At 33.4% G+C, this 15,789-nt stretch overlaps 1 protein-coding gene across 1 annotated transcript in view; it reads right to left on the reverse strand.

Annotated features, from left to right (window-relative positions):
- The window catches only part of LOC111615776 (multidrug resistance protein fer6-like), a 17,095-nt gene extending 3,886 nt beyond the window's left edge, over window positions 1-13,209 (reverse strand). The window contains exons 1-4 of the mRNA XM_023357215.1: window positions 13,052-13,209; window positions 10,619-10,744; window positions 10,143-10,392; window positions 4,497-4,603 (exon numbers count right to left, since the gene is read on the reverse strand). Coding sequence (XP_023212983.1) covers window positions 4,523-4,603; window positions 10,143-10,392; window positions 10,619-10,744; window positions 13,052-13,101 — 507 coding nt within the window. The 5' untranslated portion in view covers window positions 13,102-13,209 and the 3' untranslated portion in view covers window positions 4,497-4,522. The remainder of the gene's footprint in view (window positions 1-4,496; window positions 4,604-10,142; window positions 10,393-10,618; window positions 10,745-13,051) is intronic.
- Between the last annotated feature and the right edge of the window lie 2,580 nt (window positions 13,210-15,789).

Genomic DNA, 15,789 nt, shown 5'->3' on the forward strand with positions numbered 1-15,789 from the left:
AATTTTTTTTTTAATTCATAAATACTTATAATGTATTTATTTATTTACTCATTCATTTATTTCTTATTATTTATTTATTTTAATTTAATTTCTACTATTCCAAGTCTAATATTTTTATACTTTTGTTGACACTAACAGCGCATTCTTGACACCTATGTGTCAACTTTCCCATCTAATTGTTATCACTAACGGTGACCGATCTAATTCTCACTAGGAGCGTTTTTTCTATCGGAGTTCTTTTTCACTCACTCTTTAACAGTTCGTTTCTAAATTTCGACACGAATAGACGTATTTGTGTAGTAAAACTTATTTTGAAAAATTATTTTATAATCAAAAAATGTCGTCAAGAGAAGCAAGTTCTTCACGTTAATAATTTATATATAAAGTGCTAACAAAACTTTAAGTTCGATTTTCTCGATTATATTTGAGTATTGCACTTTAGTATTTTACAGGTAGTACACTCACATGGTGTACTACCTCTACACCAAAGATCATCAAAATCCGTTTTTCCAAAGCCGTAGGCTCTCCTTGTAAGATGAAATTCAATAGTATTATTAATAAATGTTGTCAATGTAATGCTCATTTTATAATAAATAATAGATGTGTAGATACTGTATATTTTAAATTTTAAATAGCTTTCAAAAAATTCCAAAAATAAGATTTAAAATTAAATTATTTGACAATAAACTATATAAATTACGTGCCTATATATATAGGCACGTAAACAAAGTATTCATAAAACTAGTACATTTTAAAGGAAAATAGTATATTTTTTTGAATGCGCTTCAGTACATTTTGAAATTTCATTGTGGCAACACAGTTCTAAGCTCTGTTTTAATCTTCTTATCGTAATGTCCAAATAGTTAATTTCTTTTCTGGTTAAATCTTCTATATCTGTTTTAAATTTTATCTCTTCTTGTATATTATTAAAATATCATCCACATATCTTTTATAAAATTTTACGCCTGTTATATTGCTAATTTTGTTATCTATGTCTATCATTATTAATTCTGCTAATTTTGGTCTTATGACTGATCCCATGCTTATTCCACTTGTCTGTGTATAAAAATCATCATCAGCCTCAACATAATTACTTCTGTATGCAAATTCTATTAAACTTATTATTTTATTTTTAACCTTAAGATTATTTAATTTATTCTCTGTTAGATCCCACGTTATTAATGGTTAAATATCTATAATGTCGAGACTTGCTATCTTAAAGTTTTCTTCCATGCTGATTTGATTTAGTTTGTCTAGGAGTTCATCTTTGTTTCTAATAGCAAATTTGGAGTTTTGGTATTGCTTAAGTTGTTGCTTTAGAAATTTTTCCAAGTTATATAGTGTTATAGTTATACAAGTTATAGCAATATAACAGGCGTAAATTTTATAAAAGATATGTGGATGATATTTTAATAATATACAATGAAACTAAAATAAAGATAGAAAAAATCGACAAACAAGTTAATAATATACAAGAAAAGATAAAATTTTAAACAAAAATAGAAGATTTAACCAAAAAAAAATTAACTATTTGGACATTACGATAAGAAGATTANTTATAAATCCTAAAATTAGTAAGGGGAAATTATAATAAAGGTACACTATGCTATGACGATTGTTTGTATACAGGAAGTTTTGTAATCTGTCCTGTTTGTAAAATATAGGCGATAATCCAGCATTGTCCGATAAAAAATACATTGTCTTTTTTCGTATTATCCCGCAGTTCATGCCTTGAATCCGTGAGATGCAAATACAACATTTTTTAACATTGGTTTTTCCAAAATTTTTGAAAATTCTTAAATCATTCGTTTTCTTTTTAATTTTTAAGTCACAAAAATTTAGTAGATATGTTTGAAATGCGTGTCTAGTCTATAAGCTAAAAACATCTGGATTTCCACAGACGTCATCTTCTTCTTTAGGTTTCTTTACATCAGTAAAATTACATAAGCTAGGAACTTGTGAGCCTTGCATGTAATTAGCATTATTCGACACATTGCCAATTTAAAATAAATAGACCAATAATGACACTTTTATATTCTGTGTTTTTCCTTTATACTTGGAACAGCTTTAATTCAACTCAAATTGTAAGAATCAAACTATAACTCACTTTAATTTAACTTTAACGACCCAATTTTAATCAACAACGACGTCATACATGCTCACCAATTGCTGTCCTCAGCTACCTGAGAAAATCTCCAATTTCACGTTTCCGACGATGAAAACGACGCACTTTTGTGATTTCATGTGATTTTTTGATCTTTAGGTCGAGCGAGAAAAGATGGATATCGAATCGACGGCCGAAATAAGGAGTCCTCGTCCAGTCTTCGAGAAGTGCCATTGCGGATTTTTTCCCAATAAGTAACGGTGTCACTGCAAAATTGAATATCTCCCCTGGACATTAGATAATTTTGTGCCGAAATTTTGGATAACCTTTCACTACAAGAAGAAGAACGTGGACATTCGTGAACCTCCATGGTCATTCGCTTCTCTACGTATTTAGCAACGCGGGAACCACTAAAACTCTTTCTCTCTCTCTGAATATCGTAGACATTAGATTAAGTTCACCCAAGTTTACTTATTTTAATCCCTATCGTGTACTCTCGTATTGTAATCTAATGTTTTATATCTTTAGAAATAAACGTTGTTTCGTTGACCTAGTCTTTCCGTGAGTCACTTCCAGTGTGCTGTCTCTCACTCCATCCCAAACCGTTCGCTCACATACGCGATCGTTTGCGCGAGAACATAACGGTTTCTGTGTCTGTCCGGAAAGACACAGTAGTGTCAGTCCTGACGAAATTTGTCATTGCGATCTTCGCTGATGCGATGTCGACCCTTCGGTCCTATGGTGCCGAAGTATAGGAGGGCCTTTCGGCATTGTCACAAAATTATCTGATGTGCTTATTTTAAACAACGCGATTTTTTTCATCTCTGGTTGTTATGCTGTATTCTTTTAATAAAAAGACATCAAAAACAAATATAATCGTTCAATGCTCTCTGTTACTGATTTACTTTAAACGATAACATTTGCATATGACATCAAGAGTAAAGAGACATATATAGGCAGATACAGTGCGGGTTTCGTTGGCATTAAATTCTCTCTATTCTATATAATGAACAATGTTGTAGTAATAAAGCCAGTAAAAACCAGTAAGACACTCATAATTTTAATGTTATGACAAAGTTCCTCATAAAATGGACATATGGAAAATAAAACTTTTCGAGGAACGGACAGTTTGTGCAGTTTTCGATTTCTTGCAAAATTACAGCTTTTTTAATAGTAGGAATTCAAATGCAGTTTTATGAATAATTTTACATAGTTTGCTATTTAATTGTTATATCCGTGTTTTTCTATTAGCTGCTAAACATCTGGTGACACATTAAAACATAATTTTAAAAAATTACTCAAGCGATGACCAGTTATTCAACATAGGAATATTTAATAACTGCTAATACATCTACTTTAAAATCAGTATAATTATATAATCTTGGTATTTNCCAGGTTTGAGTAAGATAACAATAAGATATCAGTCAAACGTACCACTTCATGTCAAATATAATGTATTTAAAATGGAATATTTTAAAATAACAAAAAACAGAACAGGTCAAAAAATACAGATATCTGAAGATTTAGCTGAATTAAAAAATAAATTTCTCCTGGCAGGTTACCACAAAGACTGTTAAAAAAAATGGGAACTTAAAATAATTAATCTTAAAAAGCCACGAGACAATAAAAAAAACAAATGATATGAAGTATATCAGCTTTCCATACATCAAAGGACTACACGAACAAATTGATAATGAAATAAGTAATATAAACTTCAAGTTAGCACCGTCATACCATAAAAGTATACAATGCCTAAACAGCTCAACATTGAGAAAAAACAACAACTACCAACTGAAACTAAGCATATAGTACATAAAATTCATTCTACTTGTAGAGATAATAAATATAATATAGGAGAAACTAAAAGGAAGTTAAAAACCAGATTAAAAAAACATATAGCAGATCTAAAATACAATAGATTAAATTCTTTCATGATCATTGCACCCTTAACGATTGTAAAATAAATAAAGTACAAATACTCCACAAAGAAAAAGAAACATACCATAGGAAGTTCAAAGAAAGCCCAGAAATTATCAAAAGTAATAAATGTATAAATATAAATCTAAGTACTAAAATAAACGAAAACTGGATCAATATCTTATAAAATTGAAAATACTTTTGAAAACGATTTTTATGTAAATGATTTTTATGTAGAAAAGTAATTTTTGAAAAATGTTACCACAAGGTGGCCTACTCGTCAAGTCAAGTGACTGTGTAATGGACATTGGGCAAGCTTAACTTCAACTGAATAAAATTTAATTCTGTGATTTGCCAAGTGTCTGTATAAATACGATAATTAATTTGTGCTTGAATTATAATTATATATACTAACACAGCTACGGCATTCATTTCAAAACTTATACTAATTGACATTATATTAATTACGTCTTACTTTTTTCCATGTAGCTGTGACATTATTCATCCATATTCGGTTGAAATTTTGCTCTCTCCTACAGCTTTGAAGGTCTTGTCATCTTTTTCTTGAAGAAGAAGGAAATCCTAAATCAAAATTTGAAAAATCTTACCAGAAGTATTACATTTACGTTCCCGTGGTTTATTAAATTTAGGAACAACTATAGTGTTAGGCATCAGGATGCAGTCATCCATTCCATTTTATTCTCAAAATCATAATGAGCGTCCTATGACTAATTGAATTTAAAACTTATTCAAATGACAGATAAAAATTTATATACTAGTTTATATTGCGTTAGTTTATATTATTTCAGAAGCAGTAATACATTAGTTCAGTCATGCAAACGCTAATCTGCCCAAGAAAAGATGATCAGCAAGAAAAGTTACATGAAATGTCTGTTTACCAGTCCATGGCATTATCACTAAATAAAATACATAAACTGTTGCTATTCGGAAAAATAGATGTTTATTATCAACCGTCGTTAAATTTTAAAGTATCACGATTAGTTACACTCTATTAAAAATTATATCAATATCGTTTCTTTACACGCATACTGTAAACTAAAAGAACTATATGACATCTCACAGAAGCCAAAGTAGTAGATAAATTGCCACATTCCTATCAAGCACTGCAATTATATCATAGGAGAGTTACGAGTTTTCATATGGATATAAGTTTAGTAACGAAAATTTCCTTTCATCATCTGCCTTATTCTGACTACAACGTCAGACCCACGTTTATTTGTAAATATTTATAACTCAAAACAATAAAAATATTTATAATTACAACATACTTAAATGCCAAAAACCTTGTTTACGATAGGACAAAATTTCTAAAAACTAGCGAATATCAGTAAGTAATGCAGATGCGTAGCTAAATTTTTAACACAGATAACCTGCTCGTGATAGATCATATAATGAAGTGGTTCGAGTCCAACTTAAAAATTTTATAATGTCAGTAATATTAAAATCTTACGATGTTTCACAAAATTTACAAATTACGACGTTTAAAATGTTTACAATATAGGTTTCCACATACACACAAAATAAAATAAAGTTCAAATAGTCCACAAATACTTAACCGGTTCGTCGAAAAGATTACTTACAAAGTAATCCTGAGTCGTAGCTAGATGTAAGATCCTTTTGGCGTTTGTCGAAGAAACAGCCAGACGAATGTAACCTTCCTCGAGCTTAACAATAACAAACTTAACCTAACCAAGTTCCTTCGACCAACGTAAAGTCCTAAGCCAAGCTTAAACCAAACTTAACTTTCCTGCCTGAACATTAACCTTTTATATGGATTGACAGTAGGATTGATTCACCAATCAGCGCATCGTAGCTCTGTCAGAGGTCCTTTGGTGGTCCAATGATCAGCGATCACGGATTCAAAACCACTGGTCGTTTTTCCAACCGACTTCTGCAGCGTCAACTAGTTTGAAATAAAATACAAACAAACAAAAAAAGTAATCGTGCTTCCATACGATTCTAATCCCAACGCCTCCATGACCAAAGATTAAACTGAACTCATTTGAGCCTGTTTGATTCCCTGCACAACACCGTGGCAATCTTACATAACCAAGCTGTCCAACTCGGTCAAATTAACCCTTTTTCTGAAACATCCAAAAAAATTACTTATCAATGCACAGAGATGCTTACGGAACTCGATACAACGCAATTCATTTAGTGCCCACACGCATTTTAGATTAGTCTTTTGCGTACTTTGATGTGTTTTCTCTGGCCCCTAGACAAGGGGGCATCTGTGTTCCAGGCAGTACTGGTGGCCCTGGAAGGGGCATCCCAGTGGATCTTATTACATCCAGGTCTACAGTCAGTCACAGTCTACTCTGACAGCCAGTCGTCACTTCAGGCCTTGAGTGACAGGTACCATCACAATCCACTGGTACAGGAGATCAGAGGTTAGGTACTAGGGGCGAAGCGTTCGTGCTTCGTTGCCCTGAGGTGGATTCTTCGACACGTTACTCTGAGGTTGATTCTTTGACACGTTGCCCTGAGGTTGATTCTCCGACACGTTACCCTGAGGTTGATTTTTCGACACGTTGCCCTGAGGTGGATCTGAGGCAACACCAGTATCCCGAGCAACGAGTGTGCCGATCAGCTGGCAAAGGCAGGAGCCAATGACCCATTTGTAACGAAGATGAAGGAACCCTCAACAACATACATACATACATTTTTAAGTTTGACTCGAATCATACATAAAAAGTACTCTACTGCAAAAATCGATGACAAACTGGCAAGAGTCTTTGAGAAATCAATGACCAGCACGGTACGGTAGGTAGGTCAACCTGTGCCTTCATGCCTGAAGTTGGCCATACTCCAGTGAGTTGTGATTGGAGACTGACACAGATATTGACTGAACACAGGAAGTTTCCCCACTTCAACTCCAAGTTTGGACAAGGAGATAGTAGCTGCTCCTGTGAATGTCCTCGCAGTGACTTGAGACACTATATACTTGACTGTCCTCTTACTGAGGACTTCCGCCTAGGGGCTGACCAAGTCGATTGGATAAAGCCCCATAAACAAGTATTTCAAATACTAACAGCTAGTAAAGGAAACCTAAATAAATAAAGGAGTTTATGGAAAAAGTGATAGATCTTTTCGATCTATAAGCTAAGTGGATGCACTGAGATCAGTCCCTCTACTTGTAGAAAAGGGGACCCTTCTGCCCGTTACATATATGAGCTGAAATAAAAAAAAATATATTAATAAGTGCAGAACAGGCTGCACAATCGAAAGTTATGCCAGGTGAGAGAGTTGGGCCTGAGAGCAAGGATGGAGCTCGAAAGTAGCTATCTCAGGTTTGACTTTAAAAGTCTAGGACACGCAAGACATGTAAAACCAGGTTTATAATTAAGGCATAGTCCCTTGAATACTGTGATGCCATTTAAAGCAGCAGGGTAGAGTTTGCTTTATGAGGTCTGTGGACCGACTTCGTCCTACTGTCCCCTAACCTTATTTGGTAGCCACTCTCATGGTTTTTTGTTTCCACTATGGCAGGTCCTTTCCACTGATTGTCAGATTTGTTAACTGGGTACGTTTTTCTGACCAAGACCGTATTTCCGATGCTAAATTCTATGAGTCGCATGAGCATCGTGAATAGAATCCTATCAAGAATGTGAGCTGGCACCCTTACTTGGCACCTGGGCCAACTTTGGCAGTATTTCCAGATATCTGTCTCCATTCCCGGTCAACAGAAAACCTTGCATATGCGACCCACCATTTTCTGACAGCTTAAATGTCCTCTGCATAGAGTTTTATGGGCTAGCCATAAAACCTCTACCCTCCATTCTTGGGGTACTATAACCTGTTTAATGAGTCTGCCAAACCAACTCTCCATTTGGTGACATCATCTGTCTTTGACAATCAGCCTGTCTTTCTTGTGCCTGGCATCCTCTCATGACCGTCAAGAGCAACTTGTCTTGGACTTTGCATCCTGTGGACCTGTTCCATTTCCCCCACTGTTGTTGTTTCTGCCATTCATTGCCTCCAAGAGTGGTTTCGGTTCCTTCCACTGAAAGAGATCACTTCCATCTACATTTAGGTTTCTTACATGATTTTTCCCTTTCCCTTGGACCTCCCTCTTTTGGTCTAACACCGTTCGATAATTCTCCCCCGATATTGGGGCATCCGGGGTCTGATTTAACCTGTCCGTTACGGCATACATACCCTGTGATCTTGTGAGGCCTTCCTCCCCTAACTCTATCACAATCATTATCACATTAATCCGGTGACCAAAGGTTCAACCCGTTGGATTTCTCCCTTCCTTTCTGTCACCTAGGTAGGGACCAACGATTCTTTTATGACCAAAATCTCTGCTCCATAGTCAACTATCGCCGAAACTCGATTTCTGCCGCCTACTTGTTTAATCCTATTCGGCAACTCCATATCTTCAGGTTGGTAGTATGCTGTTACTCTTGCTACAAAGTGGTTCTCTATTTCGAGTGTCTTGTTAACTAAGGCCAAATCTCCCATGTCACATTCCTTAGGATGCGCCTTTTGATCGTTGTGAACCGCATCCGCTTGTTTTGCCTTGACCTCATTAACCCCTCTGATTTTCCTGACAACCTGCTGTGAGTTCCCTTTTTCCTTTATTATCAGCATGGAGACTTTTGCTAACCTGATAATAGAGATTTCCATCCCTAATTCGGCTACTGACAAAAGCATCTTTTCTTCACACTTTACCTCGAACCTATCTTTCACTTCCCAGTGGCCTTGAAAGTTTGAATGCCCTTGCCTCTGCCATCACGCGGTGCTCTTCCTCAGGTCACACGTGTTTGACCTAGCCACCTACCTGACAATTAGGACAATCCGTTTTTCGCTGGTCTGTTTTCTTTGGCCTGTCGATTCCAGCCTGTGGCTTGTTCCCTAACGAGTTTATCCTATCTATGAAGGTCTGGTTGCCTTTGCCTTCCCGTGTCTGCCATCCCTTTTTCCTTGGGTTGTCTAAATTTTCCCTAGCGACCAGGCCTGTCAACCTCCTTGCCTCAAAGCTGCCTTTCCTGCTTTAATAAAAGCTTTGCATACCTCACCTCGGCTTCGATCTCTGCTAGTTCAACTCGAAGTCTTGCCTTTTTCGCTTTTTAGCGATTCGTTTTGAGATGTGTTAACTTTGCATTTACATATTCGATCACCTTCACTTTGTCTCCGCTGTTTCTGTCTTTTACTGCTATGATTGCTCGACATTCCAGGCTCATCATCTTCCCAAAACAACTGGTCATTTTTAAAACCGACTTTTGAGGCATCAACTAGTTTCAAACAAAATTTAAATTAAAAAGACCAAAAGGCAAGAATCATGCTTCCAGACGATTTTAGTCCTGACAGTTAAGATAACACCATTATAAATTTTGTTCCAAATTTTACATAAATTGGTGACGGTGTAATACTTATTGTTAGCGTTATTAACAAAATTCTCTACCCTGCTCCTGATGGTTTACTGAATTAAAGTGCCACTCTCTGAGGCCAATATCGAGTTCAGCAAGAGAGACAACTGCCAAGGGAGGCAGATTGCTATAGGCAGCAAAATGGTCTGAGGAATATCAAAATTATAAAACATTATTTTCAGATAGTCGATTTTTGAATCTCTTGAAAATAATTAAGTAATTAAATTTTCCAGGTTCGAGCCCTAACATTTTCCGAATAAAATTACAATTTTTCGAATAAAATTACAATATTTCGAGTAAAATTACAATATAATTTAATGAGACGGTAAATAACTATTTTGCCCAAGACGAAATAATTGCTAGATTAGTCCAAGGTTTCTCCACTGCTTTGTAAAACCCGAAAATTTCAGACAGCTCAGTTTGGAAACTCCAAAATGATTACAAGGGAATCTCCGTCACTAACATGTCCAGTTTCATCTGTAACCAGCTACTCCCCCCATTGTGGGCCTGCAAAACTCATGGTGTGATATAACAAAAAGAATATCAATCTTAGCGGCTATGGCCCAGAAATAAAAAGATTAGATTAATAAAATTTGTAAATAATTATTAAATGTAATTTATATACTGTATTTTTAAATAAAACATTAATATTTTCGAATAATTTTTAAAGTAAAATTGTAGATATAACTTAAACTCTGAAAACAACAATTTGTTAAACGGTTCATTACCTGAAGTCTCTTCAACGAAACCAAAACTTCTGCAGCAAAATCTGCTGCACGTGAAAATAAAATGGTAGTGCTACAGAAAATATGTGCAGAAACAGCCATAGTGATATATATAATTTGGGCATTCAGTTGTCCTCCATTTAAGAAAAAGACAAGATATGTGAGGGAAGTAAATAATCTACATGTAGGATATCCTAATAGAGGCGCTAATCCTCTTGCATATAAAAACATTCGAACTTTTTTCATTTCTTTCCTGCAAATATAAACAGTTCACTATAACAAATTATAAGACTATGAAAGTAATTTTGAAAAAAACAGGAATGGCAGAAATACAGTAAAATCTGTGTAAACCAGAATTACACCAAATCATTTTCTATTAATCAGGTGAGTTTCCATTTTGAATACTCTATTTAACTTGAAGAAAGAATTTTTTCTAAGAAATTTTTTATACAGGTTTTACTGTATTTAATATCACTTACTTTCTGATTTTCTCAACTAATGCGGCATATGGCAATTCCCAGGTGTACATTTTAATTAATCTCATATCAGCAAGCATCTCATTCAACAGGTTTAATCTTTTATCTCCCAATACAGCTGCTTGTAATCTATTATTATGAAATTGTGTTTCAATATAAAAATATACTTTTAGAAATATATGTCTATATAAAATTACTTTATAAACATTAATTCAGTTTATGTAGTTACTATTTTCTTTTATTCCAGTTACTAACAATATTAAATATTTTGTGGACATTTAGTAAAGTTGTTAAACTATCTGAATTTGAACTCCTAACATTAAAAAAAATGAAGCCACAAATAATTTTATTCAAATGAGAAAAAAATACTTGGAAAAAAATTTATCGAACAAAATTAATGATAAAAATTAATAATATAAAGACAGAAAGTTCTCCTATGCCGTTTTGGATTCCAAGGTCAGTAACATATCTATACAAATTTTTATTTTCTTTTTTTGTAAATAAGTTAGAGCACCTCCTCGTAACTATGTCGTCACTCCTGAAAAATTATGTGCCAATCATTGAACACTATTTTATTGAAACCTAAATAACACCTTAAAATTCCTGTCTTCTGGAGAGAACAAAGCTTAAACTATTAAAACTTCCTTAGATTAACTACTTGAGCCAAAGTTAAACATTAACAGGAAATAAACCTAGACAAAAGTAACAGCAAACAACACTTCTTGCACTTGAGTCTACGTTTGTCTAGATGCGTGTATTCTGAAAAATATGCTTCATACTTCAAATAAATGCTCACTTTTATTCATACAGAATACTTATTACTAAAACAAAATCTTTATTCAAAAGCATTTGCTTCGTGCTGATAAGAGTAGAGTTTCACTTTTATGTTTATTCATGTGAGTGAAAGAATTTACAGTTAAACCGCACTTAACGTGCATAATTCATTTCAGAATCTTACTCGTAATTCGAAACACTCGTTAAGTAAATAATTTTTCCCATATGAATTGATGTAAAATATGATAATGCGACCCAGGCCGAGAAAATACTCAAATATTTTATATATAACGTTTATTCAAAGAAAATTATACAGTATGCATTCTTAATCTTCACTATCGTTACTTTTTGCCCACAACTAAAAACCCAGCGAAGCGGGTCCTTGCAGCTAGTCATTTAATAAATTTATTTTCTGATAATGTTGTAATTCTTAACATTTTCACTTTTTATGCAAACTTTTACAACTCACTGTATATCGCATGAAAAATTAAAAACAAAATAGAGTTTGTTGTTGGAATCCTTTCAACGAACATTATTGGTGCCGCACAATACTGCATCGTGTTTAAAACAGTACGATCTAAAATACCTGGAAATAAAAAAATGCATTCTTTATCTAGGCCTACTTCAAAACCTCAAATACTGAAGGAAAAAAAAAACTGGATGATCCCGTAGTGTGTAAAGGACGTTTCGAAATAAATAAGACACTGTTGTGCTATTTTTATTATATTTGCGTTTTTGTAATGTATTAATTACTGCCCTGGCATTTTAATTAATTATTTCTATTAATGCTTTAATTGTGCATTCTTTATATTTTCATTACAGTAATTTGCTTCGAAAAAGCAATAGATAAATATACTGCATCAACTTCCACTTTGCTACAAATAACCATAAATTTCTCCAATTGTTTCAAATATAAACAGGAGGTGTAATCTACAAAGTTCATAGTAAAAAATATGAAAAATTTTCACAAAAAACAGTGAATAGAGCAGCCCCATTCCGTAATGTTAATATTAATAAACATCTAATTGTTTTAAGAATATATAAAGAAAAGCCCCTATTTACAAACGGATCATGTGTCAATATATTTATTTTGTATGCAGAAGTATTATTTTAAACTTAAGAAGTAATTGTATTAGATCTGAAAGTTTCATTTTATTTTTAATTTTTTCATGCGGCAGTTATAAAACAGTTATAAAAATTCGATTACTTAAATTAAAAATAAAGATTAGTCGAAATTTCACAAAAGACATGAAATGTTTTGCTAATTTTTAAGACAAGAATAGTTGAATTTTCTATACATTAAATGAAGCAATCCAAAAAATTGTGCACGGTTCACAAAACATTCGAAAAATTATATGATGTTGTGTGATCAAATTATAAGCTTTATAACAGAAAATAAACAAACACTATTACAAACAAATGCATTAGTAGCAATAGCATAAATGTCATGCAAACAATACTCGAGCAAAAAGATTAATTCTCTTGGTCATTACATCATCTCTAACATCAGCTATAAGTCTAGATTTCGACTAAATTATAGTTATTAAATACAGTAACTGTATTTCATCTTAATTAATAATAACTAACTTATGCATTATTCTTTTTAATCTTATTTATAGGTTTATCACAATTATATAAGTCAAAAGTCAAAATAATAATTACCTGAATTTTGAATATAGTTTACTCAAAAGAAATTGTATAGAAATGTACATAAATATGGCCAAGAATCCTACTAAAATCGTCCATCCGCAATATTGCCATAATAACGCTATCGCAGTGATGATTAAAAACGGATTTGAAAATAAATATGGAATTCCGTATATATTCTGTAATAAATAATAAAATCAGTTTTATACAAAATACTATTAATTCGATCACTAGTAATATAAATTTCAGTATAATTATTATAGAAATTATAGAATATGTTAAGTTTGCATAAACTAGTCTACATTTCTAAGAAGTTTTCTGTAATTTGATAACTACAGGACAGGAGGTCGCAGGTTCCCAGATTATCGAAAATTGAAATTTAAGTTTTTAAGTATTCAGAAATTTCAGTAATTTATATGAGTTTTGAATGTGAAAAATATTGCTGTAGATTTTCAATCTAGGCAGGCTGCTGCATTGTTTTGAATTCTTTAGAAACACTATTTTATCGGCATCAATATAAAATGACTAGCTGTTACCCGCGACTTCGCCCGCGGAGGTTTTGTAAGCAAACCTCATTTATATTCAGTATTTCAACAATCATAGTAATTGTTATATAACACCTACCGCTGAGAATGATGAAAATTGCCGAGAATCAAATGAACTATTTTCAATTTGATCAATTTTCTGGAACGTTTACAATCGTTCTATAATCGAACCAATATGCAATAACAAATTCGAATTTAAAAAGGTTCGAACATTTGGTTTAAAAATCGAAATATATAAAAATATTTATAACAATGTCTGAATAGTTATTAAATTAATACTCTTAAGTACTTAATGAAGAAAAACGTAACAAAAACTCGCATGTAAAATAGTACAGTAGAATGCGTTCTTCCAGTTAAGCCTTAATGCTCTCCCTTTCCCCCCGCTAAGGAATTTCGAAAAATCCCTTCTTAGTGCATGTTTTTATGACGTACCCTAACTGTGTACCAAATTTCACCTCTTTAGGTTCAGCGGTTCGCTCGGGAGATGATGAGTCAGTCAGTCAGTCAGGACAAGTAATTTTATATATTTAGATTACTTGTCCTGACTGACTGAGTCACTGATTGACTGATTCATCATCGTTCAGAGCAAACCGTTGAACCTAAAGAGGTGAAATTTGGTACACAGTTAGGGTACGTCATGGAAACGCACACTAAGAAGGGATTTTTCAAAATTCCCCCCAGGGGGAGAGTGAGATGATTAAGGCTTAACCGGAAGAACAGCTTCCACTGTACTATTTTAGATGCGATTTTTTGTTTTTATCTGCGGTTTAGTAGGGGACGCCATGGCAATGCACACTAAGAAGGGATTTTTCGAAATACCCCCTGCGGGGGGGAGAGGGAGAGCATTAAAGTTTATCCAGAAGAACGGCTTCTACTATACTATTTTAGATGCGATTTTTTGTTACGTTTTGTCTTAGGTGTATTAAATTGATAACATTTCAGACATTGTTATAAATGTTTTTATATATTTCGAGTTTTTAACCAAATGTTCGAACCTTTTTAAATTCGAATTTGTTATTGCATATTGGTTCGATTATAGAACGATTGTAAACGTTCCAGAAAATTGATCAAATTGAAAATAGTTCATTTGATTCTCGGCAATTTTCATCATTCTCAGCGGTAGGTGTTATATAACAATTACTATGGTGGTTGAAATACCGAATATAAATGGGGTTTGCTTGCAAAATCCGCGCAGGGAAAGCCGCTGGTAACAGCTAGTTTTATATATTTAGATGGGAGACTTTTATCAATGAGTGTAAAGCTTCTAAATACTTTGCGAACATGTTTTGCATAAATTCCACGTAAACACAATCACCCAAGGTCATATAACATTTATTTTTGACTTTTTAACTTTATACTCTATAGAGAACACTACATTACTTTCTATTCTACACTGGCAGAGATTCTTTCACAAAACAATTCTTATATCTGATAACACTCATATTTTTGTTCTTTGTAAAATTAGGATTATTGTGAAAGATTAATTTCACTGCTGTGAGGAAAAGGCCACATGGATTTTTTTCTAATACACCATATCATACCGAAACACCAATACATGAGATATATCTCGATGCAGGACTGGATTAACCCAGTTTGGGGCCCTAGACTGTTTCTTTTTACCGGGTCCCTTCTCTCTCCGACAAAAAATAGAGCACACAAAAAATATAAAACAATAAATAAATCAAAACTAATCACAGTAGAGCGTCGTTTATCCGAAGCAATTGGGGAATGGGGTTGTTCGAATAACTTATTTTTCGGATAACCGATTATGTACGAAAAAATATATTAACCTATCACGTGTTGAAATTTTTCTCCGTTGCATATCACTTCGCGTTGAATTTTCGTTGATGTTAAGCCTAACGAAAACTTTCTAAAATAATTATCGTGCTTATTGTATCGTTAAAAATTATTTTTTATTTTGTACAAATAAAATAAATATATAGAAAAATATAAAAACCAAAAAAAAAGTATACTTTAGAAGTTGATCTACTATCAATAACGTTCGATTCAACACGACACACAGTCCTCAGAAAAACATCACACAATAGTGCCAGTGCTGCCAGCTAAAACACACACACCAACCAAAAGAATATTGGAGTAGCCAAAGATTGCAGCGCCACAGCACTAGCGAAAATTTAAATTTGCCAACTGGAATGCTTTCGGATAACCGGCTTTCGGATAAACGACGCTCTACTGTAATGTGAAAAA

The sequence above is a fragment of the Centruroides sculpturatus genome, unplaced genomic scaffold (genome assembly GCF_000671375.1).
Source record: "Centruroides sculpturatus isolate CEXI.00-Female unplaced genomic scaffold, Cexi_2.0 scaffold2690, whole genome shotgun sequence".
Lineage (NCBI taxonomy): Eukaryota > Metazoa > Arthropoda > Arachnida > Scorpiones > Buthidae > Centruroides > Centruroides sculpturatus.